Source organism: Erythrolamprus reginae, chromosome 2 (genome assembly GCF_031021105.1).
Source record: "Erythrolamprus reginae isolate rEryReg1 chromosome 2, rEryReg1.hap1, whole genome shotgun sequence".
In the NCBI taxonomy this organism is placed as follows: domain Eukaryota; kingdom Metazoa; phylum Chordata; class Lepidosauria; order Squamata; family Dipsadidae; genus Erythrolamprus; species Erythrolamprus reginae.
In genome coordinates this window covers 200,553,032-200,581,009 of record NC_091951.1, presented here as the reverse complement: position 1 = coordinate 200,581,009, position 27,978 = coordinate 200,553,032, and the positions used below count along the sequence as shown (strand labels likewise).

Below are 27,978 nucleotides of genomic sequence, written 5' to 3'. Positions count from 1 at the left end.
AGCACAACTCATGTGATAACTGCCTTGTTTAGGTCTCATTCTAGTCTCAAACCGACTGTGGTGATGTTGCAACAGTTTGTAAGCGTGAGGACTAGTTATAAGTCACCTTTCCACTGCTGTTGTAAATTGTTTAGCAAATGGTGGCTAAACAAATGGCTGTAAGACAAGGACTACTAGTACTTAAAGAACTACTTGTCTCTTGTCCCACCCCACTCCTTGTCCTGATTGCTCCCACCTTCTCCGCTGACTGAGCTGTGCCAAAGAAGATGGGCACAAAGGCCAGCCAGACGATGCAGGTTGTGTACATGGTGAAGCCAATGGGTTTAGCCTCGTTGAAGGTCTCGGGCACGCCGCGAGCCTTGATGGCATAGACGGTGCAGGTAACCATCAAAACAATGCTGTAGCTGAGGCAGGAGATGATAGAGAGGTCCGACATGTCACATTTGAGGACTCCCCGGGCGAATTCTGGGTTGGGGGTGTGTTGCTCTTCATAGTCAATGATGCTATGGGGTGGCTGCACCCCCAGCCAGATAACCACAGCCACCACTTGCACTGATGTGAGGCTGAAGGTGATGGCCAGTTGGGAGGTGGGGCTGATGAATTTGGGGGGAGTCACTGACTTCTTGCCTTGTTCAAAGATGCGGTAGATGCGGTTGGTTTTGGTCAGCAATGCGGAGTAGCTGATGGCCATCCCCAAGCCAAGGAAGAGGCGCCGGAAGGCACAGATGGCAACACCTGGTTCGGCAATCATCAGAAAAGTGATCATATAGATGAGAAAAATCCCAGTGAGCAGGACATAGCTCAGCTCGCGACCCGAAGCTCGGACAATGGGGGTGTTGTTGAAACGGATGAAGGTGATAATGATGAAGACAGTGCCAAGGATGCCCAGAATGGCCAAGAAGATGGGCAGGATGGCCCAAGGGGAGCTCCACTCCAGCTTGACAATGGGTGTTGGGCGGCAGGCCGTACGATTGGGGTTGGGCCTCATGTCAAAGGGACACATTTCACAGTTGAACTCGTCCAGTTGGTACTGGTAGCCGTCACATAGCTCACAGTGCCAGCAGCAAGGGACACCTTTCACCATCTTCTTCCTCTCTCCTGAGTTACAGGGGAGGCTGCATACTGACGAGGGGATCTCCTTCTGCCCACCTGACCACTGCATGTCCTCGACCTGTGGGAGAATAAGAGAAAGCCAGAGAACAGGGATCGCCATTTATCTCAGGATATAAACACCTGCGCTTTGGTGCCCTGCAGGATTTTCTTAGTTGATGGGATATGCCAATAGAATTCTTTATATAATAGAATTCTTTATTGGCCAAATGTGGTTGGACACACAAGGAATTTATTTATTTAATTTTATTTATTTATTTATTGGATTTGTATGCCGCCCCTCTCCGGAGACTCGGAGCGGCTAACAGCAACAATAAAACAGTGTACAATAGTAATCTAATACTAAAAACGATTAAAAACCCATTAATATAAAAACCAGACATACGTACAGACATACCATGCATAGAATTGTAAAGGCCTAGGGGGAAAGAGGATCTCAATTCCCCCATGCCTGACCGCAAAGGTGGGTTTTAAGTAGCTTACGAAAGGCAAGGAGGGTGGGGGCAATTCTAATCTCTGTGGGGAGTTGGTTCCAGAGGGCCGGGGCCGCCACAGAGAAGGCTCTTCCCCTGGGTCCCGCCAAGCGACATTGTTTAGTTCACGGGACCTGGAGAAGATCCACTCTGTGGGACCTAACTGGTTGCTGGGATTCATGCAACAGAAGGCGGTCCCTAAGATAATCTGGTCCGGTGCCATGAAGGGCGTTATAGGTCATAACCAACACTTTGAATTGTGACCGGAAACTGATCGGCAACCAATGCAGACTGTGGAGTGTTGGTGTAACATGGGCATATTTGGGAAAGCCCATGATTGCTCTCGCAGCTGCATTCTGCACGATCTGAAGTTTCCGAACATTTTTCAAAGGTAGCCCCATGTACAGTAGTCAAGCCTCGAGGTGATGAGGGCATGAGTGACTGTGAGCAGTGACTCCCGGTCCAAATAGGGTCGCAACTGGTGCACAAGGCGAATCTGGGCGAACGCCCCCCTTTTAAAGAATTTGTCTTTAGTGCATATGCTCTCAGTGTACATAAAAGAAAAGATACATTTGTCAAGAATCATGAGGTACAACACTTATAATTGTCATAGGGGTCAAATAAGCAATCAGGAAACAATAAATTATAATAGAAATCTTAAGGATACAAGCAACAAGTTACAGTCACAGTCATAAGTGGGAGGAGATGGGCGACAGGAATGATGAGAAAAAAGTAGCAATGGTAGTGCAGACTTAGTAAATAGTTTGGCAGTGTTGAAGGGATTATTTGTTTAGCAGAGTGATGGCATTCGGGGGAAAAACTGTTCTTGTGTCTAGTTGTCTTGGTGTGCAGTGCTCTTTAGCAACATTCTGATGGTAAGAGTTGAAACAATTTGTGTCCAGGATGTGAGGGGTCAGTAAATATTTCACAGCCTTCTTTTTGACTCGTGCAGTATACAGGTCCTCAACGGAAGGCAGATTGCAAGGTAGTCTCTCGGTTAATTTATCATGAACATGATTGGGGTAAACTGGGGTTTGATTGTCTAGTGACAAATCTGGAACTCACTAGTGCCATCCTCACCATTATCAGGAAACACAGCATGTGGAACCATGAGAACGTCTATCTAGAACTTTGCTCGTTTACTGAGTAGTGTTATGTGAAAGCTTTGAGTAACCAAAGCCACGATCGGCAGTGAAGAGAATATTTACAGGGCCATTTGGTGACATAGATGTCACATGGAACATTGCCAGCTGGAATACAAGAAGATTAGGAAGGGGAAAGCATGGATTAATAAATGAAATGAAAGAAGAATAAATATGCTGTGCATTTGAGAACCTAAAGACAAGGGAAAGGACATGAAAGACAACAATGAAAATGGTCTAATTTTATGGTCTGGAACCGAATATATTCAAAGAAGTGGGGGTATAGGTTGAATTGAATGCTGGATTTAAAGGCTGAGAGAACTTCTTTTGAATTTGGGTGACATTTGGGTGATATTTTGATCCATCCTTGGAGAAGCTTCTAATAGGGAAAATATATTGAATTGGGCTCTTTTAATAGAAATAAAACATGTTTTTGTTTCTTTGGCATTTCTCCCCCTCCCGCCAATTTGCTATCACCGCATCACTATGTTCCAGGATTGTTGGAATACAAGAGCTTTCACACAAAGCACAGATTGTGCAGTGGGACTACAATATCGAAACATTTTAACAGTGGTTCCTTGGATGATTAATTATCCTGGACTCAGATGCATAAGCAGCCAATCAGGTATGACCTTTAAAGCCCTTCATGGCATTGGACCAGAATATCTCTGAGACCGCCTCCTGCCGCACGAATCCCAGCGACCGATTAGGTCCCACAGAGTGGGCCTTCTCCGGGTCCCGTCAACTAAACAATGTCGGTTGGCGGGCCCCAGGGGAAGAGCCTTCTCTGTGGCGGCACCGGCCCTCTGGAACCAACTCCCCCCAGAGATTAGAACTACCCCTACTCTTCCTGCCTTCCGTAAACTCCTTAAAACCCACCTTTACCGTCAGGCATGGGGGAACTGAAACATCTTCCCCTGGGCATGTTTAATTTATATATGGTATGCTTGTGTGTATGTCTGTTAGTATATGGGGTCTTTTTTAAATCTTTAATATTTTAAATTGTTAGACTATTTATGATTTGTTTCTACGTGTTGTGAGCCGCCCCGAGTCCTCGGAGAGGGGCGGCATACAAATCTAAGTAATAAAATAAATAAATAAATAAATGTTCTATTATAGAAATGCATGAGAAGGAATATACAGTGTTCCCTCAATTTTCGTGGGGGATGCATTCCGAGACCGCCCGCGAAATTTGAATTTCTGCAAAGTAGAGATGCGGAAGTAAATATATTATTTTTGGCTATGAACGGTATCACAAGCCTTCCCTTAACACTTTAAACCCCTAAATTACAATTTCCCATTCCCTTAGCCACTATTTAGATTATTACTCACCATATTTATTTTTTAAAGTTGATTTTTAAAAAAATTATTAAAAGGGGATGAATGTTTGGCGATGACATATGATGTCATCGGGCGGGAAAAACCGTGGTATAGGGAAAAAATTCATGAAGTATTTTTTAATTAATATTTTTGAAAAACCGTGGTATAGACTTTTCGTGAAGTTCGAACCCGCGAAAACCGAGGGAACTGTATCCAAGAGTGGATAGCAGTTTCTCATTTGTTCTTGATAGTTCTCAATTTGGCACCTTAAAATAATGTACAACACTGTCCCTTTCAACATAATATGTCCCATTCGCCATTTTCAGATCTATCCTGAAGGTCATGTTACAGGTCCCATCTTCTACAGAGCTTCATCCAGTGATGGGCTCCTACGGGAACGGTCAGGAACGCAGTTCCGGGAACAAAATTTGGAGCTCCACCCCAGAACACCCAATTTGCACTGAAAGATGTTGAAACAAAATGCATAAGCCACGACCACAGTGTGGTAGTAAAAAATTTGGTAGCCCATCACTGGCTTCATCTGATGGGACCCAAACCATGTACCTTTTCTGCTGTGGCTTCTACCTCTGGAACGTCATCCTACCCCTGAGATGAGATTAACTTCATCCATGTTAGCCTTTTGTAAGGCTCTGAAAACATAGTTCTTCCAGTTAAATGTCTATGGAAATGCTCAGTCATCCAGGTCATGATTGTCCCAAAGGTGTCTTATTTTTCTTTATTTTTTTTTAAAAAAATTGCTCAGAGCTGAAGAAGCTTCTTGGACAAGAAGCAAAACATCTTCAAAGAAAAAACAGAAAATTCAGTTGTCTCTTGAAAAAAACACCTTTGAAATAGTTCTGCCAGCAACTTTGGGGATTCCTAGGGAGCCTGTGCAATGATTTAGATGGTGTTTTCTCTTCCAATCTTATCTTTAATTATCTTATTGTTTTTATTGATTTTTAAACTGTTTTAATAATTGCAATATTATTGGTTGCTCACTGCCTAGAACCATGCTTAGTGATATGGGCAACAAACAAGTAGGTAAGTAAGCTAAAGTAGGCTACTTCAGCTAACTGCTGTAGTTCAGCAGTTCAAATCTCACTACTGGCTCAAGGTTGACTCAGCCTTCTATCCTTCCAAGGTGGATAAAATGAGGACCCAGATTGTTGAGGACAATATGCTGATTTTATAAACGGCTTAGAGAGGGCTGTAAAAGCACTATGAATCAGTATATAAGTCTAAATGTTACTGCTATTGCTTTTGCTAAAGTAAGGTAAAATCGTATATACTTTATGAATGCTGATAATTGAAATAGATGCTGTGGCCAGGCACAGACTTTGGTTACATTCAACAAGGCCAGTTTCCACTTAAAATTTTCTTTAAAAACTCCAGAGAATTCAATGGTGATTATTGCAAAGCAGAAGAGAACTTTTAGAAACATAGAAGACTGACGGCAGAAAAAGACCTCATGATCCATCTAGTCTGCCCTTATACTATTTTTTGTATTTTATCTTAGGATGGATCTATGTTTATCCCAGGCATGTTTAAGTTCAGTTACTGTGGATTTACCAACCATGTCTGCTGGAAGTTTGCTCCAAGCATCTACTACTCTTTCAGTAAAATAATATTTTCTCACGTTGCTTTTGATCTTTCCCCCAACTAACTTCAGATTGTGTCCCCTTGTTCTTGTGTTCACTTTCCTATTAAAAACACTTCCCTCCTGAACCTTATTTAACCCTTTGACATATTTAAATGTTTTGATCATGTCCCTCCTTTTCCTTCTGTCCTCCAGACTATACAGATTGAGTTCATGAAGTCTTTCCTGATATGTTTTATGCTTAAGACCTTCCACCATTCTTGTAGCCCGTCTTTACTTTGAAAAGTAAAGAGGGCTAAAAACTGAACCACATATCTGGAGGTATGCAGTATCAGCTTGAGCAATCTACTGCTGAAGGAAGTCATATTTTCAAAATTATTTTTATAGTGGGGAGACAGTCCCTCAACGTGATTTAGAGGATTATGATGATTGATTGATTCTAATGATCTGTTACTCACATTCAGTCGAAGGTATTCTGTCCACTGGCCAATGGCCTTGTAACCTGGGGATGTAGTATTTGTCAGCTGATACTGGAAAATATCATAGCGCCCAGGAGCATCTCCATTTTCGTTGAACATTACTGGCGTCCCAGCACTGCCTGCCAGAAGGAAAAGGTTACAGGGACATAAGGACATCCTTCAAGATGGAGATACTCTAAAAGAAGAGGAGACAACTTTGTGCGGAGGGACACCAGCCAACAGAGGCTAGTGGGAAGAAGAGTTGTAAGCAGCCTCCAAGATCAGATGTGATAGATCATCTACTTAGGGGGGGGGATCTCAGAGGTGTTTGGTTTGCTGTTGTGAAAACGTAGATTTGCTATTGCTACATGCGATCCAAGAGGCTTAAGGTCTATGCCTGTGAAACTTTTTAAAGACTGTTTCCTGCTGCAAGCATTGATGGATAGAGAAAACCACAGGTGAGTTTTCTCTACCTCTCTATCTACCTAGAAGATGGACGTGTTCTATATTAGCACGGATAGGACATGTCGAGTATGGCATGCCTGCAAAATGTGCATGATAAATACGTTGACCTGGAGCCGTTGCTTTGCATCTTAACATGCAGCTTGTTTGTGACCTAAAGCTGTAGAATCTGGGGGAAGCTTTCTCATTCCTTCCTGCCCTGATAACTGCAAACTTGTACTTGCCTGCCAATTCATGATCTCATCTTTCCATCCTTCCAAAGTGGGTTAAATGAGGACCCAGATTGTTGGGGGCAATAGGCTGACTCTGTAATCTGCTTAGAGAGGGCTGTAAAGCACTGTGAAGTGGTATATAAGTCATAATAATAATAATAATAATAATAATAATAATAATAATAATAATAATTTATTGGATTTGTATGCCGCCCCTCTCCGTAGACTCGGGGCGGCTAACAACAATAATAAAAACAGCATGTAACAATCCAATAATAAAACACTAAAAAACCCTTATTATAAAACCAAACATACACACAAACATACCATGCATAACTTGTAATGGCCTAGGGGGGAGGAATATCTCAACTCCCCCATGCCTGGCGGTATAAGTGAGTCTTGAGTAGTTTACGAAAGACAGGGAGTGTGGGGGCAATTCTAATCTCCGGGGGGAGTTGGTTCCAGAGGGCTGGGGCCGCCACAGAGAAGGCTCTTCCCCTGGGGCCCGCCAAACGACATTGTTTAGTCGACGGGACCTGGAGAAGGCCAACTCTGGGACCTTATCGGTCGCTGGGATTCGTGCGGTAGCAGGCGGTTCCAGAGGTAATCTGGTCCACTGCCATGTAGGGCTTTAAAGGTCATGACCAACACTTAAGTACTGTTGCTATTGCTATCACAGCCCTACTTTGCTTTAAAACTTTGCTCAGTTCTCCATGTGTGCAAATAAGAGAAGAGCCGGGGTGGCGCAGCAGGTAGAGTGCTATACTGCAGGCCACTGAAGCTGACTGTAGATCTGTAGGTCAGCGGTTCAAATCTTATCACCGGTTCAAGGTTGACTCATCCTTCCATCCTTCCGAGGTGGGTAAAATGAGGACCCGGATTGTGGGGGCAATAGGCTGGCTCTGTTAAAAAGTGCTATTGCTAACATGTTGTAAGCCGCCCTGAGTCTAAGGAGAAGAACGGCATTAAAAAATCGAACGAATAAATAAAATGTAGAATGCCACACATGACACAGAGTGATACAACTCAGCCCCTTGGCTGAAAAGGAGGTTCTCTGTCAATCTTACCATTGAAGTTGACCCCCAGAATGTAGTTCAGCAGGGTTCTCCCGTCAATGGGATCCATTTTGTCACACACACCGATTTGGCCTGAACAGAGCTCCATTTGCATGTTGTGCAACGCATGGGCCATGGCATAGACAGCATCAATCACAAACTGCACCTTCCCCTCCTGCTGATAAGTAGATTCTCGCCCAATTCGTTCATCTCCTGAAGAATGGGGAGGGGGAAAATGAGTCAAACCACTGGCAATTCTAAATACCCCGCTCATATTAAAATACTCTCTGGTGCTGTGGAAGCTTTCCTTTCGATTCTAATCTAATGCCTTCCTTCAGAATTCAACCAGGCCGGTGCAGAGAATGCAGTGTTGCAGGTTAACTCTGCCCACAGTCTGGAGTTTGATTCTGACCGGCTTAAGGTTGGTTCAGCCTTCCATCCTTCCAAGGTCGGTAAAATGAGCACCCAGATTGTTGGGGCAATATGCTGACATTGTAAGCCACTTAGAGAGGGATATAAAGCACTATAGAATAGAATATAATTTTTATTGGCCAAGTGTGATTGGACACACAAGGAATTTGTCTTGGTGCATATGCTCTCAGCGTACATAAAATAAAAGATACATTTGTCAAGAATCATGTGGTACGACACTTAATTATTGTCATAGGGGTCAAATAAGCAATAAAGAAGCAATATTAATAAAAATCTTAGGATATAAGCAACAAGTTACAGTCACACAGTCAACATGGGAGGAAATGGGTGAAAGGAATGATGAGAAAAACTAGTAGAAATAGAAGTGCAGATTTAGTAGAAAGTCTGACAGTGTTGAGGGAATTATTTGTTTAGTAGAGTGATGGTGTTCAGAAAAAAACTGTTCTTGTGTCTAGTTGTCTTGGAGTGCAGTGCTCTGTAGCGACGTTTTGAGGGTAGGAGTTGAAAAAATTTGTGTCCAGGATGTGAGGCGTCAGTAAATATTTTCCCCGCCCTCATTTTGACTCGTGCAGTATAAAGGGTCCTCAATGGAAGGCAGGTTGGCAGCAATTGTTTTTTCTGCATGTATGAAGCAGTATAAAAGTCTAAGTGCTATTGTTATTTCTTCCCCAGGGCGAGAGAGTCAGCTAACACTTGCTTTGCTTTTTTCTTCCTCAGATGCAAGATTCTTCTTTTAATTTCCCTGGCCTTTTAGATGTTCCTTTCTTTTTGCTAACTCTGATACAGTAATTTGGTTACTTGCCTCTTCAGAACCATTCTGTACCTTATCTCGAACATGCCGACTTTTGTTTTCCCAGAAAAATAGCTACCCAAATAATGTTTTGGATAGCATAGTAATTTCCTTTCATAAATTAGGTTCTTCCCAGTTTGGACTGGTTCACCTGAACTGATAGCAAACTGCTGGTGATGTCACAATGATGTCACAGAACTGGTTCGCTTGGTGGTGGTCCATGGGCACCGCCATCTTTTTTATATTTTATATTTATTTTTGGGTCTGGGTTTTTTTCTTCCACATATGTGCAGAAACCAAGTTTTTGGCACTGCACATATGCCGCTATCTTGTTTTTGGTTCTTTTGGGGGGATTTTGTTTTGCACTGCGCATGCGAATCTACGAAAGCACAGGTGTGCCCATAAGGTTTGCCCACACGGCGTGGGAGGAAGCAAACTGGCGGCAAGGTAAGTTAGAACCCATCCCTATCTCAAATGTATTAACAATGCTACTTAGAAGTGGGGAGAAAAGTTTTAATATTTCATTTACTGTAAGCAAAGCATTCTGTGCCTTTCCCCATTCTCAAGTAGAACATAATTTATCAGGATAGTCAAGTTCTCTATTCTTTATATTATGCAAATGAATGTATACCGAGAAATTAATCACATTCCTTCAAATCTACTTATATGCACAGCTGCTGTGGCCTGGAGGTGGAGCTCTTGCCTCACACTCAGGAGGTTGTGAGTTTGAGCCTAGGTAGAGACAGATGTAAGGGTCTACTGGTTGGGCAGTGAGTTTATTTTATATTTATTTGTTTGTTTGTTTGTTTGTTTATTTAAGTGCATATTGGTAGTACAGTGTTCCCTCGATTTTTGCGGGTTCGAACTTCGCAAAACGTCTATACCACGGTTTTTCAAAAATATTAATTAAAAAATACTTCATGGTTTCCCCCCCCTAAACCACTGGTTTTCCCACCCGATGATGTCATATGTCATTGCCCCCCAAAAAAACATTTTTTAAAATAAACCTTAATAAATAAACATGGTTAGTAATAATCTAAATGGTTGCTAAGGGAATGGGAAATTGCAATTTAGGGGTTTAAAGTGTTAAGGGAAGGCTTGGGATACTGTTCATATCCAAAAATAGTGTATTTACTTCCGCATCTCTACTTCGCAGAAATTCGACTTTCATGGGCGGTCTCAGAACGCATCCCCTGCGAAAATCGAGGGAACACTTTATGCAAAGAAATAACATTACTTATATATATGATATTGGTACTAATAAGAGATAGCTAGGACAGGGATTGTAGGCATGCTGGTGCACGTATGCACCTTCCTTATCTCGAACTAGATGGACTAGATGACCTGCAAGGTCCCTTCTGGTTCTGTTTAATCTGTATCTGTACTTGCTGTTTATTTAGGTTTGTAACTTGCAGAGATTTTAACTTTTTTCCAAAGTAAACCAATGCATCTGTAATTTTTAAGTAGTGCATTTACCATCCCTGAACTTTAAGCCCATTGCAAATTTACATCTCTTCTTCCCACCTAAAATAGAACAATTTTGCTCTCCCTTTGTAAAAGTTCAAGTAATGGTGACAAATGTGATATGTTGAGGTTGTGTTTGGAGAATATTATAGCATTTAGACTTAGACTTATATACTGCTTCACAGTGCTTTTACAGCCTTCTCTAAGCGGTTTACAGAATCAGAATATTGCCCCCAACAATCTGGGTCCTCATTTTACCCATCTCGGAAGGATGAAAGGCTGAGTCAACCTTGAGCCGATGGTGAGATTTGAACTGCTCAACTACAGCTAGCAGTTAGTTGAAGGAGGCCTGCAGTGATGCACTCTAACCACTGCACCACCTCGGCTCTTAGAGTGAGCGAAAATCTGCTTTCATACAGGTGCAACTAATCAGGACTTAAAGCTCTCTTACGCACTAATTGGGGATGAGACAAGGGCAAAGTCAAGGAGAAGATTTCATTTGTCAGTACAAAATGTGTAGATGGGAACAGAGGTCGGGTTACATGTCATGATCAAGGCAATGTATGATGTGAAAGTTGTGGTTCTGGACGTCTAAACTTCATATCCTTAGTTCACGTAAAGAATAATAACCACTCACGAGGCTGTCTATGAAAACCTGAAAGCCTCTTTCTCTCTATCCCATTCTTTAGGACAGTGTTTCCCAACCTTGGCAACTTGAAGATATCTGGACTTCAACTCCCAGAAGTCCCCAGCCAGCATTTGCTGGCTGGGGACTTCTGGGAGTTGAAGTCCAGATATCTTCAAGTTGCCAAGGTTGGGAAACACTGCTTTAGGACACCGATGCTAAACCGAATTGTCAGGTCTTTCTTTCTTGCGTGCTCCTGACTTTTGGTGGATTTCTTACCAAAGCCATTGCAATGTTTTTAATCTTGTCTGCTTCCTTCAACATTGTGTAGAGATCGATAATTTCTCAGTTGCGGAGAAGGGGAGGCTGAACATAATCTTTTTGATCATTTTTTGGGGGGGCAAAACGTGCCATGACCCTTCACCATGCCCCTTCAATTGCTAGCGATTTGGTGGAAGAAGAGAGGATATGGGAAGTATTGGAGACCTTTGGAGATGGGCGTGAAAGATGGAACAGATGGATTCTGACTGGAGAAGTCTGAGGGCCAACTAAAACAGTATAGAAAAGGAGGCTGAATTGGATATTTTCCAGGAAAAAACAGTGCCTGAAGACTCCTGGTTTTCTTTCTGTCATGGTGGTGGTGGATAGGGATAAGGAGAGAGAGGCTTGTAGTCTAATCTCTATTTCCTGTGGTGTTACATAGAAACATAGAAGACTGACGGCAAAAAAAGACCTCATGGTCCATCTAGTCTGCCCTTATACTATTTTCTGTATTTTATCTTACGGTGGATATATGTTTATCCCAGGCATGTTTAAATTCAGTTACCGTGGATTTACCAACCACGTCTGCTGGAAGTTTGTTCCAAGGATCTACTACTCTTTCAGTAAAATAATATTTTCTCACGTTGCTTTTGATCTTTCCCCCAACTTGAGCAACAGCGTAGGCCTTGTAGTTCTGTGAGGTTATCTACCACAATCCCCAGTTGTTCTCTGCATTAACTCTCCTTGCTTTACTCCTCCCTCCCTCGCTCCACACATTAGGAGTAACCCTACCAGTACATTTGCGATTCCCTTCCTCATACTGGAACCCCGGGCGGGTTAGTTTACATCTGAAGTCTTCCTCCCAGAATTCAGCAAACCAGATGTTCCGCCGATTGTTCTCCAAGGAACGGGTGGTGAAGTATTGGTCAAAACCTGGAAAGAGAACAAGGTCACGGCTTTGCAGGATTATTTTTTCCCCCTCAAAGGGCCATCAACTTTTTTTTTTTTTGATGAATCAACGTTTGATGATCAGTTGAATCACCACCAGCCATTTAATCCCTCAGAGTTTTATCTCCATGTGAAAAGGTTTTCCTTCTTGGCTTTTCAGGGTGGGTCACTTTTAAGAGCAAAAGAGCATGCTGTGCTGGCTCATTCTCATGCCAGATGTGTGTAAATGTGTGTCAGCATCCAGTACAACTATGTCATCTCCGATCTCATCCAACTGTAGGTCATAAAATCATAGTCACTACTTCGCTTTCAACCTCAACAACACATGAGCACGTAATAGATACAAACTAAATGTAAACTGCTCCAAACATGACTGCAGAAAATACGACTTCAGTAATAGAGTGATCAATGCCTGGAATGCACTACCTGACTCTGTGTTTCTTCCCTAAACCCCAAAACCTTTAACCTTAGATTGTCTATAGTCAAACTCTCCCGTTTTCTAAGAGATTTGTTCTTCCTGTCAACGACTACTTCAGCTTCAACCACAGCAACACATAACCACACAACAGATACAAACTTAAAGTAAACCGCTCTAAAGTGCAGGAAATACGACTGAGTAGTTGATGCATGGAACTCACTATCAAACTCTGTAGTATCATCACCTAACCCCCCAAACTTTACCCTTAGACTATCCACTGTTGACCTCTCCTGATTCCTAAGTGGTCAGTAAGGGGTATGTATAAATGCACCAGCGTGTCTTCCATCCCTTGTCCTAATGTTTCTCTTTTACTAGTATCATGTATATAAATATTATATCTTTGTATACCACCAATACGTACTGTGACAAAACAAACAAACAAACAAATAAATAAGCACACCATTGTGGCTACCGTCTCTGTCCTACTGTCCTACTGTTCTCTTTTATCTGTTATCTAATACATGCTTCACAAAACAAACAAACAAATAAATAAATAGAGATGGTGGTTTTTAATCTATCAAGTAGAAACCTCAGTAGAATGCAACATTATTCACGCCTGCCAGTCAGACTTTATTCAGAATTCATTCCCTTGAGAGAGAGAGAGCACTATTCTCTATTACGTTTTGTCAGTATAATTTATCTTTTTATTTTAGAGACGTTAACAAAGTCTCTTGAGTCTCAGTCATTAGCAGATTGAAATCCTTAAGCACAAGTATCTGTCTGGGGCAGAACGGAAATATACCACTTCCCACTCATTGGTCTGAAGAGTTGCTTTATGTCTACTAAACCAGTGATTTTCAACCTTTTTTGAGCCACGGCACATTTTTTACATTTACAAAACCCTGGGGCACATTGAGTGTGGGGGGGGGGGGTGGCTCAAAAAAGTTTGGACAAAATTTTTTTCTCTCTCTTCCTCCCTTTCGCTCTATTTCTCTTTCCCTCCCTCTTTCTCTCCCTTCTTCTTTTCTCTCTCTCTCCATCCCTCTTTCTTTCTCTTCCTTCCTTCCTCTCTTTTTTGCTCTTTCTTCCTACCTCCCTCTATGTCTTTCTCCCACCTTCCCTCCCTTTCTCTCTCTCTTTCTCTCTCTTGCTTTCTTTCTCGCTCTTGTTCTCTTTCTCTCTTGCTTTCTCTCTCTCTCTTGCTTCCTTTCTCTCTCTCTCTCTCTCTTGTTTTCTTTTTCTTTCTCTTTCTCTCTTTCTCTTTATTTCTTTCTCTCTTGCTTTCTCTCTCTCTCTCTCTTTCTTTCTTTCTTTCTCGCTCTTGTTCTCTTTCTCTCTTGCTTTCTCTCTCTCTCTCTTGTTTTCTTTTTCTCTCTCTTTCTCTCTTTCTTTCTCTCTTGCTTTCTCTCTCTCTCTCTCTTGCTTTCTTTCTCGCTCTTGTTCTCTTTCTCTCTTTCTTTCTCTCTCTCTCTCTTGCTTCCTTTCTCTCTTTCTCTTTCTTTCTTTCTCTCTTTCTTTCTCTCTCTCTCTCTTGCTTCCTTTCTCTCTCTCTCTCTCTTGTTTTCTTTCTCTCTCTCTCTCTTTCTCTTTCTTTCTTTCTCTCTTGCTTTCTCTCTCTCTTGCTTCCTTTCTCTCTCTCTCTCTTGTTTTCTTTTTCTCTCTTTTTCTCTCTTTCTCTTGCTTTCTCTCTTGCTTTCTCTCTCTCTCTTTCTTTCTCTCTCTCTCTCTTTCTTTCTCTCTCTCATTTTCTTTCTCTCTCTGAGCTTCGCGGCACACCTGATCATGTCTCATGGCACACTAGTGTGCCGCAGCACACTGGTTGAAAAACACTGTATTAAACCATGGCTTCTGTTACCTGAAAACCGATTAGTTTGCCAATAACACGTTTTAACATCCTCCCGCATTCACAACCCAGGCTCTTAGAAAAGAGCGCTTAAGAACGAAATGCCCTTTTAGAATGAATTAATAAACAGTTGTGCTCAATAGAAAATGAAGGAAGAGGGAACATGATTACTTAAAGAAACGTTTTCCAAACATTTACTTTGTTGGCTTGACATACACAACTGAGATATATGTGTCACTGTTAAACTGAGCCAGCAGTGAGTTATAGAAGGTAAGTTTTATCCAAACCAAGCATGGCACTTTTAAATTAAACTCCCAGGGATAGACATGTCATACAAACATAGGGAGGAAGATAATCATTGGTTTAAACTAGGACCACCACATCTGGGCTTCAAGCTGGAGAAGGCTAGTTCACATACACCACTAGGTTAAGACCACCATGTTGGGTAGCAAAGCTCTAGTTGTGGAATCCTCTGTGTTCTTTGAGCTTGGTTGTTTGATTGTGGATATTTTATTATTTGACTAAAATCTTCATTGCTAGTGAGTGTTGTGGTTGGCTCTGGCCCAGCTCCTGCCCCAGGGAATGTGGAGGTGGATGCAGGGGGAAATTCAACATGTCACAGGCCTGTGTTATTGCCGACAGAATCAGTTCAGAGTTTAGTTTCCTCGGACGAAGAAGAAGGTGGGAGTGACTCAGCAGAGGAGGGCTTGGCACACAGTCCAGGCAGTCAATCTCCCTTATCTTCCATTGATTCAGATGATGATGTTTTGGACCCACGCAAGTGCAGAATTATGCGTAGAAGAGACCAAGTAAGAACATATTACAGGAAATAAGGGAGGCCACCTGTGTTTGGGTGAGGCTCCAGTAATTAGGGCTGCTGCTATAAATAGCAGCATGTGAGTTTGGCCATTGTGGAAGAATATCTGATCGGAGGTAATCAGAAATCCTGTATCTTGTGGACTTTGTTGTTTTTTCACGCCCTGGAAAACAAAGCAGAGCAATGTGTGTTGGAAGAAGAAGGGGTGTGAAGTTTCTTCACAGCTGCTAGCTAAGTACTTAATGACTGCTTAAGGGTAATTGTACAGACTACCTGATTGTTTTGGGACGAGTGCTATTTGCCATACAAAAAGAGTACATAGTTTATTTTGCATTTTGTGATAAAGAACATTGTTTTGAATTTTCAAACATGTGTGTGTGTCTGAAATTTGTATCCTTGAATTTTCAGGAGGCTCCTATCAGAGAGCCCGGAAGAACAGTGAGTATGGGGTTTGTTCTAATGGTGAAATCCAATTTTTTTTTACTACCAGTTCTGTGGGCATGGTTTGGTGGGCGTGGTATGGCTTGGTGGGCATGGCTTGATGGGCGTGGCAGGGGAAAGTTTTCCGAACTACTCAAAAATTCTACTATCGATTCTCAAGAACCTGTTGGATTTTGCTCCTGGTTTGTTCCCTGTTAAATTACTGTAGCTTGCCCTTCTAGTGTTGTTGGTTTGGTTTTCTCCTTTGTGGTTCCTTAATTAGGGTATTGTTTTCTGCTTTTTCCCTGGCATAGGCTGCTGGAGAGGATGTGCTCTGGTCTTTTTGTTTATTTAACCTTTTTATTGTCTCTAATGGTGTATAAATGTGGCTTATTTCTATGTGTCTGTTGATGGCTGACTTGCTTAAATGCCAAGCTTCCAGAAATTCCTTGCAGTTTTAGATTTATCTTCATCTAAAACGCTTACAGCTTCCCTGTTAAAACTGTGCATGAGTCTGTCCACGTACTCTCAGATTAAGGATCCCTAGTTCTAACTTGCCACCAGCAGCAAAGAGTTACTTCTATGCCATATAAACTGTTTGCATATCCCCCCAAACTGAACACTGTTGCTCTCCTCTAAATTTTCGTTACCTTCAATCGAGGCTCTTTTGGGTAAGATGGTCACTGCTCCTTCAGCTACTTCCTCTTGCATCAGAATGGGGGAGGTCTTGCAGCCCCAGCTGTCAGAACCTACCCAGAGGAACTGCCCTGTCAGATTGGCAAAGCGGGCGGCTTCCAGCACTCGTCTACAGGGGTACAATGGAAAAATGAGAGGCGTTCACGACTAACCCTTAAGCAAGATAAAACATACCTTGTCAATTACCTTTTCTTTCTTTTTTCTGAGTCCCTATGATGTTGTGTTGCATGGACATCTTATCCCCAGCTCTTGCATGAGATAGACTTGGGTCTATGTTGGCCTTACCAGTGTTTTGCTCCTTATTCCAACTGATGTCAGGAAGGCCTCAAGATTTATTTATTTATTTATTTATTTATTATTTAGATTTGTATGCCGCCCCTCTCTGAGGACTCTGTATGATCTGCTAGGCTCTGTCTAACATAACATAGAAAAGTCAAGGGACTAGTGCATAAGCGCACCATTGTGCCTACCGTCCCTGTCTTACTATTCTATTGTCTTCTGTGATTACTTTTTATCATTACTTATCTAATGTTTTATTTGTACAATTTACCATTTGCATATCATAGTAAACTGAAAATAATCTCAGATTTAGCCATCCTATTCCCATGATACTTATTATTATTTATTAGATTTGTATGCTGCTCCGAGTCTTCGGAGAGAGGCGGCATACAAATCTAATAAATAATAATAATAATAATAATAATAATAATAATAATAATAATAATACTTTTGGACCAGATTAACCCACTGTGTTGTGTGTTGCCAAGATGAAACAGAGGAACTCTTGGTAGGAAGGCAGAACACAAAGAATTTTTAAAAAGCAGATGGCGCATTTACTTGATGTCGTCCTCATTGGCAAAAATGATGATGCCGCGGGCATTGGGGGTCTCCATCAGTCTCTTGATCATCTTGTTAAACTCTCCTGGTTTGGGTTCTCGTGGGATCTTGATGGACTGGGCAATACACACTCCACCTGCCAGATAGGGAGAAAAGCTTTAGGAAATGATTGGGGAAACTTGGTTTAGTGGTTGAGCATCTGCCTTATACACAGAAAAGCGCAGCATATTCTACTTGCCGTTTGGCGGGACCCAGGGGAAGAGCCTTCTCTGTGGCGGCCCCGACCCTCTGGAACCAACTCCCCCCAGATATCAGAGTTGCTCCCACCCTCCTTGCCTTTCCTAAGCTCCTTAAAACCCATCTCTGTCGTCAGGCATGGGGGAACTGAGATATTCCCTTCACCCTTGGCTTATAAAATTTATGCATGGTATGTCTGTATGTATGATTGGTTTCTTAAATTAGGGTTTTTTAAATTAACTTAAATATTAGATTTGTTTATATTGTCTTATTATTGTTGTTAGCCGCCCCGAGTCTACGGAGAGGGGCGGCATACAAATCTAATTAATAAATTAAAAAAAATACTTAAAGATAATCTTGTTGCAGATCATGGTGAGGTCTCGTGGTGCCAGGCATCCCGAAGGCTGACTGTTGGTTTGAGTAAGAAAGAACCCTGGTCTACCTTGGCAACTCTTATGATCTGAAATAAGACCTCGTCCAATGTTCCTATTCTGTTCTTCAGTCTCAAACAAAATTATTCTGAACTACTTCTCAGTCCTTCTAGCCTGATACTTTACTGATGTTTCATATTCCTGCTCACAGGCCAAAGCTATGCTGGTTCCTAAGATGGGCTCAAGAAAGCTTCATATTCCTTACTTTTCGGAATTTCTTGCGGTCTAAATTACATGAGATGCACCAATATATAGAAACAGAGAAAACTGATCACAGAAAAAGAGCAGTGGTCCACTGAGTCCTCCCCTTGATTTTTTTCCCCTTTCTTTTGTTTTCTTCTTAATTATTCCTTTATTTTATTTTATTTTAATTTGGCTGTGTGATTATCCCAAGAATGTTTAAACTCAGCAATCGATAGTTGACCTACTACCTCTGCTGGAAGTTGGCTCCAAAGTTCCACTACTCTTTCTGTGAAGTAATACTTCCTAACATTATTTTAGAACTCCCGTCTGTTTGTAGTTGTGCCCCACCATTGCTAAAACGTAAAGAACGGTTGCAGGAACTGGATATGCCTAGTTTAATGAAAAGAAGGACTAGGGGGGACATAATAGCCGTATTCCAACATCTTAGGGGCTCCCACAAACAAGAGAGAGTCAAACTATTCTCCAAAGCCCCTGAGGGTAGGACTAGAAGGAATGGGTGGAAACTAAACAAGGAGAGAAGCAACCTAGAACTAAGGAAAACATTCCTGACAGTTAGGACAATTAATCAGTGGAAGAGGTTTTCTCCAGAAGTTGTGAACACTGGAAGTTTTTAAGAAGACATTGGATAACCATTTGTCTGAAGTGGTGAAGGGTTTGCTGCCTAAGCAGAAGGTTGGACTAGAAGACCTCCAAGGTCCTTTCCAATTCTGTTATTCTATTCTACAGTATTCGGTGCACTTGATTTTTGCTTCATATTAAAAATACTGCTCTCTAAAACCTTATTCACATCTTTAATATATTTAAAGTTTTCAATCAGGTCCTCCACTTCCTTTCTGCCTTCCAGGCTGTACATATGCCATTTCTCCAATGCACCATTTTTATTGCCTATTTCTGAACTTGCTCAATCTTATCAATACCTTTTTCTAAAGTGAGGTCTCTAGAACTGGACACAGTATTACAATTGGGGCCTGACCTATCCCCCATGCTTCCCTTTATTCGGGGATAAAATGAGGGTTCTGGGAGGAGAGGGAGGGATTTAAAGTGAGTAAGGTGTTGGAAATATAAGCAAGAAATAGGTTCTTTCTATAATCAGTGGTGGACTTGCCAAAAAACTAAGTCATATTGGAATACAATAGAAAAGTGGATAAAAGAAATTACCTTACAAGACATTAAGAAAACGCCAGATTTTTTTTTATTGGGTATAACAAATCAAAAATTTAAAAAGGATATTTTTTAAAAAAATATTCATATCCTAACAGCAGCTAGGATAGTATTCGCACAGAATTGGAAGGGAGGAGATATTCCCAAGGAAGAGGATGTAATATAAAAAAATTATAGAGTGTGCCAAAATGGATATGACAAGGCGGTTAAACAATCATGAAGAATCAGAATTTTATGAGATTTGGAATAAATTGTATATATGCTTAAGTAAAAGAGAAAAAATAAAATTTAAACGACTCGAACGTATGTATAGATATTAGAAATAGCTTCATTTTGCTAACTTTATACGTAATAAGGATATAATAACAAAAATTCTTCTTTACATTCGATTTATTATATCAATTTTATAAGTTATTAGTGAACTTTTTTTTCTGTATTAGCAAGACTTCAAAAATAAGTGGGGTAGCTGTAACCCCAAATAGATGTTTGTATGTATGTATGTATGTCATGTTTGTCTTTTTTATGAAAAGTTAATAAACTTTAAAAAAAAATAAAGTGAGTAAGGTGTTGCCTGGAAGAGGATTAATACTCTCTCCAACCTGCCATCACTGAAAGACACCTGCAGCCTGGCAGGGCAGACAAACCCCATACTGTTTTGGAGAAATGGCTGTGCTGTCTTTTCTTGAAAATGTTCAACGAGGGAGCATCAAAAGCTCCAGGAAGCAAGCTGTTCTATTGCTTAGCAGTCACAGTCAAGAAATTCTTCCTCAGTTCAAATTTTGATTGCTTACTATAAAGCTCTTTTCAACACCCTTCATATTTTGGACAACATTCATGTAGAGCAGTGCTTCCCAACCTTGGCAACTTGGAGATATCTGGACTTCAACTCCCAGAATTCCCCAGCCAGCATTTGCTGGCTGGGGAATTCTGGGAGTTGAAGTCCAAATAGCTTCAAGTGGCCAAGGTTGGGGAACACTGATGTAGAGAATGCCTGCGTCAAAAGATATATCTTCAATAGGCAGCTAAAAGATATATGAGTGCATACGTCATGAATTTCAGAGTGCATATACAGTACTACCAAAGAGAAAGCTACCCATGAATGACTATTATACTATTATTTCTTGAGTACTTATGCAGCACAGCTTTGCTGGCTGGAAATTTTGAAATTACCTAATGAAATTTGGAAATTACCTACTTCGGTACTCATTGTTAATTGGTTCTGGGAAGATTGATGAATATCAAAAATGACGAGCACCAAATAATTTTTTCCCATAAGGAATAATGTAGCAACCAACATCGATAGATTCTTGCTTGTGAGTTGAGTACCAAACAAACAATGAGTACCGGGGCAAAATGTTCACAGCAAAATGTGTTGAGTACCAAATTTGATGAGTTTCAAAGCAGTTAAGTACCAAGGTCCTATTGTATTACCTTTTACCTTTGAAATCTTCTATATGCTCACTTGGGGGGGGGGGGAGGGAGGGAAAAGATCCTGGAAACCAAATAAGCCTACAAAGTATTTGATGCCAACAGAAAGTGTGAAAACCACTAGTTTATTCCTAAAAATAATTTTGGAAAAGGAGGAATTCTCAGAAATTAGTGGCTTGTGTATGTAAGAGGAAAAGATAGAATCTTCCTTGAATTAACTTTGACTCCTTATGACTAATATCATATGTCCTTGTAGACATTTCGGTAACAATACAGAAGTGGTTTGTTACTGATATCAGTCAGTAGAGATCAGTCACTGAAAAGAGCCAAATCTCAAAGATTCCTCAATTTCACACAAATAGAAAACCTCAGTCCATATCAACCAAACTCAACTCCCCATATTTCCATAACTCATCTGATAACCATATTTTTTGAAGCCTATGATAGCAGAAGACATGCTGCACCCCAAATCCCCAACTTCATTTTACTTCAGAATAAAATGTGATGAGGGTGACCCAGCTATCGGACAATAGATATGGAAGAAACGATTTATGTTGCACATGACTTGTTCTGTTGAGCTGCCAAAATCTTACATGCCTGGCCCATCAGCCATGTCCGTCTATACCAGTGGTTCTCAACCTTTCTAATGCCGTGACCCCTTAATACCGTTCCTCATGTTGTGGTGACCCCCAACCATAAGTCAAGCGCCAATTTTCCCAACAGAGCTTTAAGCTGATTGGCAGGAAGGTCAGAGGGACACCTCTACTGTAAATGCCTGATTGGTCGGATTGTAAAAATATGTTCGAAGGCACCAGAATAGAAACTTTAGTTCCTAACACCATGGGAAATTTGTCTTTTCCCATGGTCTTAGGCAACCGCTGTGAAATGGTTATTTGACCCCCAAAGGTTGAGAACCACTGGTCTATACACTCGCTTCCTCCATTGACAGCAATCCAGAGCACAGCTACTCCAAAATCAAAGGCTCATTTGTTCCAGTGAGGAAGTGGTTTAGGATTTTTTTTAATTGCATTTGCAGGCTGCAAAAACAACAGCCAATCTCCTGATCCCATGCAGAGTGCCTTTCCCTGTATATGGAACAAATGAAAGCAGCTTTCCTGTGTCTGAGATCATGGGCTGTTTTTCCAGGGAATTAGCGGCTTTACTGATCCCCATCCATCAGCTTCAGGCGACATTGCTCAGCACCTCTTACCGGCTTCCCGGGAGATCTGCACAAAGGCATCGACCCCACTCTCGCCGTAGTTGCCCTCAGAGGCCAAGGTGGAGACATAATTCCAGCCTAGCGCTTTAACAATGTCTACCATAGCTTGAGCTTGGAAAGAGTCAGGAGGCACCACGCGGGAGAAATAATCGTAGCGGTTATTGTCACTCAGCTCCGGTGCTGTGGATGCATAGCTTATCTGGGGAATCTGCGGAAGTGGAAGAAAAACCACGGGTTAGAAGCGGTGCGTTATCCCTAGCCTCCATCCTGGAGCTATGCCAGAGATCTTCCTCTCCTGCCCTTCCTTATCCATTTAGTCCTATTTCTTTTGTAAAAAAAATATTTCTGTACTGCACCGTCAAAGGCTCACCAAGCTCACATCTTGTCCCCCCTCCCTGTTTTTATTTTAATCCATTGTGTTTTATCGAATCCTCCCAGTACTGACACAATATTAAGGCTAAATGGTAGCTTTTTGTTGTTGTTACAAAGCAAAAATGCTCTTAAGAGATGGGGAGTAATGACCCGAGTGAGGGTTAAGCTTCTTTGTCAACTGATTTATGGCATGTAGTATGGCTCCCATTAATAGTCAGGAACACAAAGTAATAATTACCATAACTGTGTGACAAAATTTGCCCTACACAAATATTTTATATCCATTTTCACAACATTTTATTTCCTTTCTTTCTTTCTTTCTTTCTCTTTCTTTCTTTCTTTCTTTCTTTCTTCCTTCTTCTCTTCTTTCTTCCCTTTCCTTCCTTTCTTCCCTCCCTCCTTCCTTCCCTCCTTCTTTCTTTCCTTCTTTCTTTCCTTCTTTCTTTCTTCCCTTTCCTTCCTTCTTTCCTTCCTTCCTTCTTTCTTTCTTCCTTCCTTCCTTCTTTCCCTCCTCCCTTTCTTCCTTCTTCCCTTCTTTCTTCCCTTTCCTTCCTTCCTTCCCTCCTTCCTTTCTTCCTTCTTTCTTTCCTTCTTTCTTTCTTCCCTTTCCTTCCTTCTTTCCTTCCTTCCTTCCTTCTTTCCTTCTTTCTTTCTTCCCTTTCCTTCCTTCCTTCTTTCCTTCTTTCTTTCATCCCTTTCCTTCCCTCCTTCCGTCCTTCCTTTCTTTCCCCCATTGCTTAAATTTTATTTCATTCAAAAAGTTAAAATACAAACTTCAAAAAAAAATATCACAAAGACAGAACAAAATTGGACAAAACATTTAAAACTATCTGTGTTAAAAGAAAGAAAAACACCAGAAATATATATGCATATATTTTCACAATATCTTAACAAAAAAGAAAACGAAAAAGAAGCAGTGGATTCAAAAGTGAAATCGCAAAATGTTAAAGGCTGAGAAATATCAAAAAATACTATCGTTTTTAAAACATTAGAAGAATTTTTTTAAAAAAAAGCTTTGCTAGCCTGTAGGCATAGATACCATGCAACATATCTCCCGAAAGAAATAATTATTTGATAAACAGTCCCTTGCTTCATTTGGTGGGGACATCAGAGTTAGCCTCAGCAGGATGCATTTAAAAAGTGTTCATGGGCACAAGAAAAGATAATAATAATAATAATAATAATAATAATAATAATAATAGTAATAATAATTTATTAGATTTGTATGCCGCCCCTTTCCGAAGACTCGGGGCGGCTGACATTTCTCCTGCCCCACGTGCTAAAGCCAACTAGTTTGAGCACAATCTTTGAACAGTTGCTCTATTCAGGCAACATGCTGGCTTGTAGAGTAAAACACTCAAACCACAATGAGCAGCTCCTACCCTTTCATAACTTCAGTAGAGATCTGGTCTCCATGGATACAATGTGATGCTCACCTGTTGGGAAAAGTCTTGGACATGAAGGCTTCCTCAAGATTTTGTCTCCTTTGGGAGCTTTTGGATATATGCAAAGCTTCCTTGCTGAAAACAGTGGGGCTCAAATGAAACCACATTGTAATAATAATAACAACAACAGAGTTGGAAGGGACCTTGAAGGTCTTCTAGTCCAACCCCCTGCTTAGGCAGGAAACCCTACACTATTTCAGACAGATGGTCATCCAACATCTGCTTAAAAACTCCCAGTGTTAAGGCATTTACAACTTCTGGAGGCAAGCTGTTCCACTGATCAACCGTTCTGACGGTCAGGAAATTTCTCCTTAGTTCTAGGTTACTTCTCTCCTTATTTAGTTTCCACCCATTGCTTCTTGTTCTACCCTCAGGTGCTTTGGAGAATAGGTTGACTCCTTCTTCTTTGTGGCAACCCCTGAGATACTGGACGACTGCTATCATGTCTCCCCTGGTCCTTCTTTTCATTAAACTAGACATACCCAGTTCCTACAACCATTTAACCTCCAGTCCCCTAATCATCTTTGTTGCTCTTCTCTCAATATCTTTTTTGCATTGTGGTGACCAAAACTAAATGCAGTATTCCAAGTGTGGCCTTACCAAGGCCTTATAAAGTGGTATTAACACTTCACGTGATTATGGTTTAGATGCTATGAATAATTGGGCCATGGCTGGGTTCCTAAGAATTTCTTATGCTCACAACGCTTTTTAAATGCATCATGCCAAATTACAATGTAAACGAAAGGTAGACGCTACCCAATCATAAAAAAAAAAGTTGGCCTCAAATATTGCTAATAGTTAGCAATTGTTATCTATTAAAAATATTTTAATAAACGTCTTGTTAATTAGAAAAATTGTAGCTATTCTGAGTTGGAAGGGCTCTTTGAAATGACTGGGTTTAACTCTTTGCTCCCTGCAGGAATCCAAATTAAAACATCCCAGATATAGATGACTGTTTAGCTTCTGTTTGAACTCATCCAATGACGGGAAAACCAGCATGTATTTGGATATCCGTCTCTACTGCTGAACTATTCTTAGGGAAGTTTCCATACACACCCTAAAAATTCCAATGGAATCTATCTTGTGTAGACTCAGAATTTTGAGCAGTGGTTATGTTAACTGGGGAATTTTGGAAGTCACAACATCCAACTCATCTGGAAGTTTCCACGATGGAGAAATACTATTCTATACGGTCCTTTCTGGTACTTGATGATGTTATGATATCCTTCATGTGTTTTCTGTTCTCCAGGCTCAGTTTACCCAGCCCTTTCCATCTTTATTGATGAAAATATTTTTTCCCGTGCTTTGAATTTTACACTTCATCCCACCACCCCATAGAACCACAATTGAGCATCCTGCAGTATCCTCCCAAACAGGTACTGACTTTGCAAATGCATCCTTTAACCTTAAATATACCATCTCCTGAGACAGGAACCTAGATGTTCCCTAGGAAGCTATAGCGGCTATCACTTCTTCGCTCTTCCACCTCCTTCCCCCAAGTGACATCATGTGAAAGGCCAGTCTTCTACTTACAGCAAAGAGGCGAAGGACATTGGCCACCATAATAGAGACAGAGCTGGCAGAGGCTCCAATGACAGCCACCACCCGCTCTGGTTTGGCAATGATGGGTGGCTCCCCATTGGAGCAGCGCACATCGGAAGTGTCCTTCTGAATCAGCGCCTGGACAAAAGTCAATGATTGTTCCAAGGCATAGGTGTCACGAGAACAGGTGTCCAGGATACGGGCCCCCAAAGTTATGTTGGGAAGCAGATCAGGGTCACTGTTGATCTGATCCAGAGCGTAAAGCATGGCCTCCATCCGATGGATCCCCTTTTCCTTCTTCACCTCCCCACAAGGTATTCCAGCTGGGCCACGGGAATGCACAGGAAACAGGCCTCCGAGAGTGATGTCTCCTTCTATCCTGATTGAATGTGGCTGGGTGGCTGCTTGGCTGCGTACCCATCGTGGGCCAGATCCTAAGGCCCACAGTGACCAGAACCAAAACTGAAGGAAGTTAGTAGACTCCATGATGGCTTGCTGTCTTTTTGAGATCTTGGGATGGCTACAGCCTACAAACAGAAGAAAGCAAACATAGAATGGATCTGGGTTCAAGTCTCATTCCAGCACCCACTAAGATTTGCTATTTTGAGACAGACCAAAAGTTAAACAGTGTTCTTTCTTTCCTGGATATTTCATTTAAAATCATTGACAGATGCATGCCCAGGAAAGGTTTTCTGTTTAAAATGAGGATATACAAAAGTTCTTCCTTCAGAAGCACTTGTGGTCTACTCCACTATTTTTTTAGAAATGTAGTTGTGTACAAGCCAAAGTAATATATTAAAAAATCAAAATCCATGTGTGAATAAGGCTTTGTTCAAAAACTGACACTCAAAACAATCCAGTAAAATGCACAGTGCATCAAATTCACCTGTAGTTTTGCTTCAGAGCACCTGAACATTTTTGCCCTGATCTCCTAAGTGCAGGGGTTGGCTCTCCTATGACATGTGTACTTCAACTCCCAGAATTCTTGAGCAAGCATGATTGGCTCAGGGATTCTGGGAATTGAAGTCCATAAGTCATAGAAGAGCCAACTTTGCCTACCCTGACCTGGGCCATAACAAGCAAGTTCAGGTAGAATTTGATCATGATAGAATTGTTCCCTTGCTCAGCTGTAAACCCTGGGCGCCTAATTTTTCTTCGCCAAAAATCGGTTTTCTGTCACTTGTTCCTCTATAGACAGCGCGAACTATCTGCAAACAATACAGTTGGCCAATTTTGCTAGGTTTAATTGCAATTCCTGAGCTGCTGAGGGTGAGGGAGGGGAATTCCCTTGTGCTGGAGTTCCCATTGTATGATAAGCTTCCCTAAGGGGACCCTAGAAACTGTGAGAGGAGTTGTATGATCCGGTTCAGGACTTCTGGCTATTGAAAATGGAGCTGCTGATCAGGTTCTCCTGACAGTGGAGGCAGTGATAAATCCCAAAGCATTTTCCCCTAAGAGTAAAAGAGCCACAATAAATCTAAAACTTACTTTCCTTTTAAACCCTCAAATCCTTCTGCACTCAGCTCATAATACCTTTGACCTTGCTTTTTCACCTGCTAGGAGTGATGGGCTCCTATGGGTACAGTCAGGTAAGCTGTGCATGCGTGTGTGTGTGTACATACACATACAGTTTATATAGTAGATAATGCATATTTTATGTTTCTGTATGTAATATGTACAGTATATACACATGTGGCATATATATACATAGAATTAAATAGTATATTTTGGATGGTCAGTAATAGTAAATAGATAGGGAAATTGTATCTCTTTGAGGCGAGGAGAGGCCAGGCACCCTAACCCTAACCCTTGACGTGAGTGACGTCAAGTTGGCCACTTTTAAGCCAGTCACATGACCTTTAAGCCACCGCCTGGTCACATGATTTTTCAAGCCACTCCCATCTGGTCACATGGCTGGCAAGCCACACCCACAAAATAAACCACGCCCACATTGTGGTAATAAATTTTTTTTGCAGTCCTTCACTGCCTGCTAAGAATGGTTTCTGTACCTTTTGAGGAGGGGTGACCATGTTTTGGTGACTAAAAACCCATTGTTAAGCAAGATCAGTTACACATCACAACCCAAGTGAGTTTTTTTCTGCTCATCCTGGGTTTTACTGGGCAGTTCTCTTTTTAGGGAAAAATATAAATGTTCATAGATTTTTTTTGTAAAAAATATGGTTATTTATAATAAATTAAAACATTATGAAAGTGAATAAAGACATTCAGTTGTTTGCCAGGGTGGTTTTCAGCATGTGCAATGAAGTGGGAGGTTTTTAATATTTGCTGAGTCTCTAAACTGCTCAACATGTATTCAATTGCAACCATCAGCTCAAATGTTGTATTCTCCGTTTTCTCCCTTATTTATTCTTTCCCATTGGCCACATTATCACTACACTCATCTCAATGGGTATGATAATAATGTGAGCACAATTACTACAGGAGACCTTTTTTTCCCACCCTGTGGCTTTACTTTGCCCAGTGATAGGACTGGTTTTGCATTGGCAGTTCTGGTGAAGGCAAGATGGAAATTGCTTCCAGGTACAGGTGAAACTCAAA

General features: G+C 41.3%; 2 protein-coding genes across 2 annotated transcripts in view; both read right to left on the bottom strand.

Annotated features, from left to right (window-relative positions):
• LOC139158779 (metabotropic glutamate receptor 6-like) overlaps positions 1-25,905 on the bottom strand; it is a 38,911-nt gene extending 13,006 nt beyond the window's left edge. Inside the window, exons 1-8 of the mRNA XM_070736116.1 lie at positions 25,411-25,905; positions 22,052-22,268; positions 17,381-17,516; positions 16,498-16,652; positions 12,194-12,334; positions 7,842-8,042; positions 6,101-6,240; positions 236-1,171 (exon numbers count right to left, since the gene is read on the bottom strand). Coding sequence (XP_070592217.1) covers positions 236-1,171; positions 6,101-6,240; positions 7,842-8,042; positions 12,194-12,334; positions 16,498-16,652; positions 17,381-17,516; positions 22,052-22,268; positions 25,411-25,905 — 2,421 coding nt within the window. The remainder of the gene's footprint in view (positions 1-235; positions 1,172-6,100; positions 6,241-7,841; positions 8,043-12,193; positions 12,335-16,497; positions 16,653-17,380; positions 17,517-22,051; positions 22,269-25,410) is intronic.
• PORCN (porcupine O-acyltransferase) overlaps positions 1-27,978 on the bottom strand; it is a 298,654-nt gene that overhangs the window by 257,272 nt on the left and 13,404 nt on the right. The window lies entirely within an intron of this gene.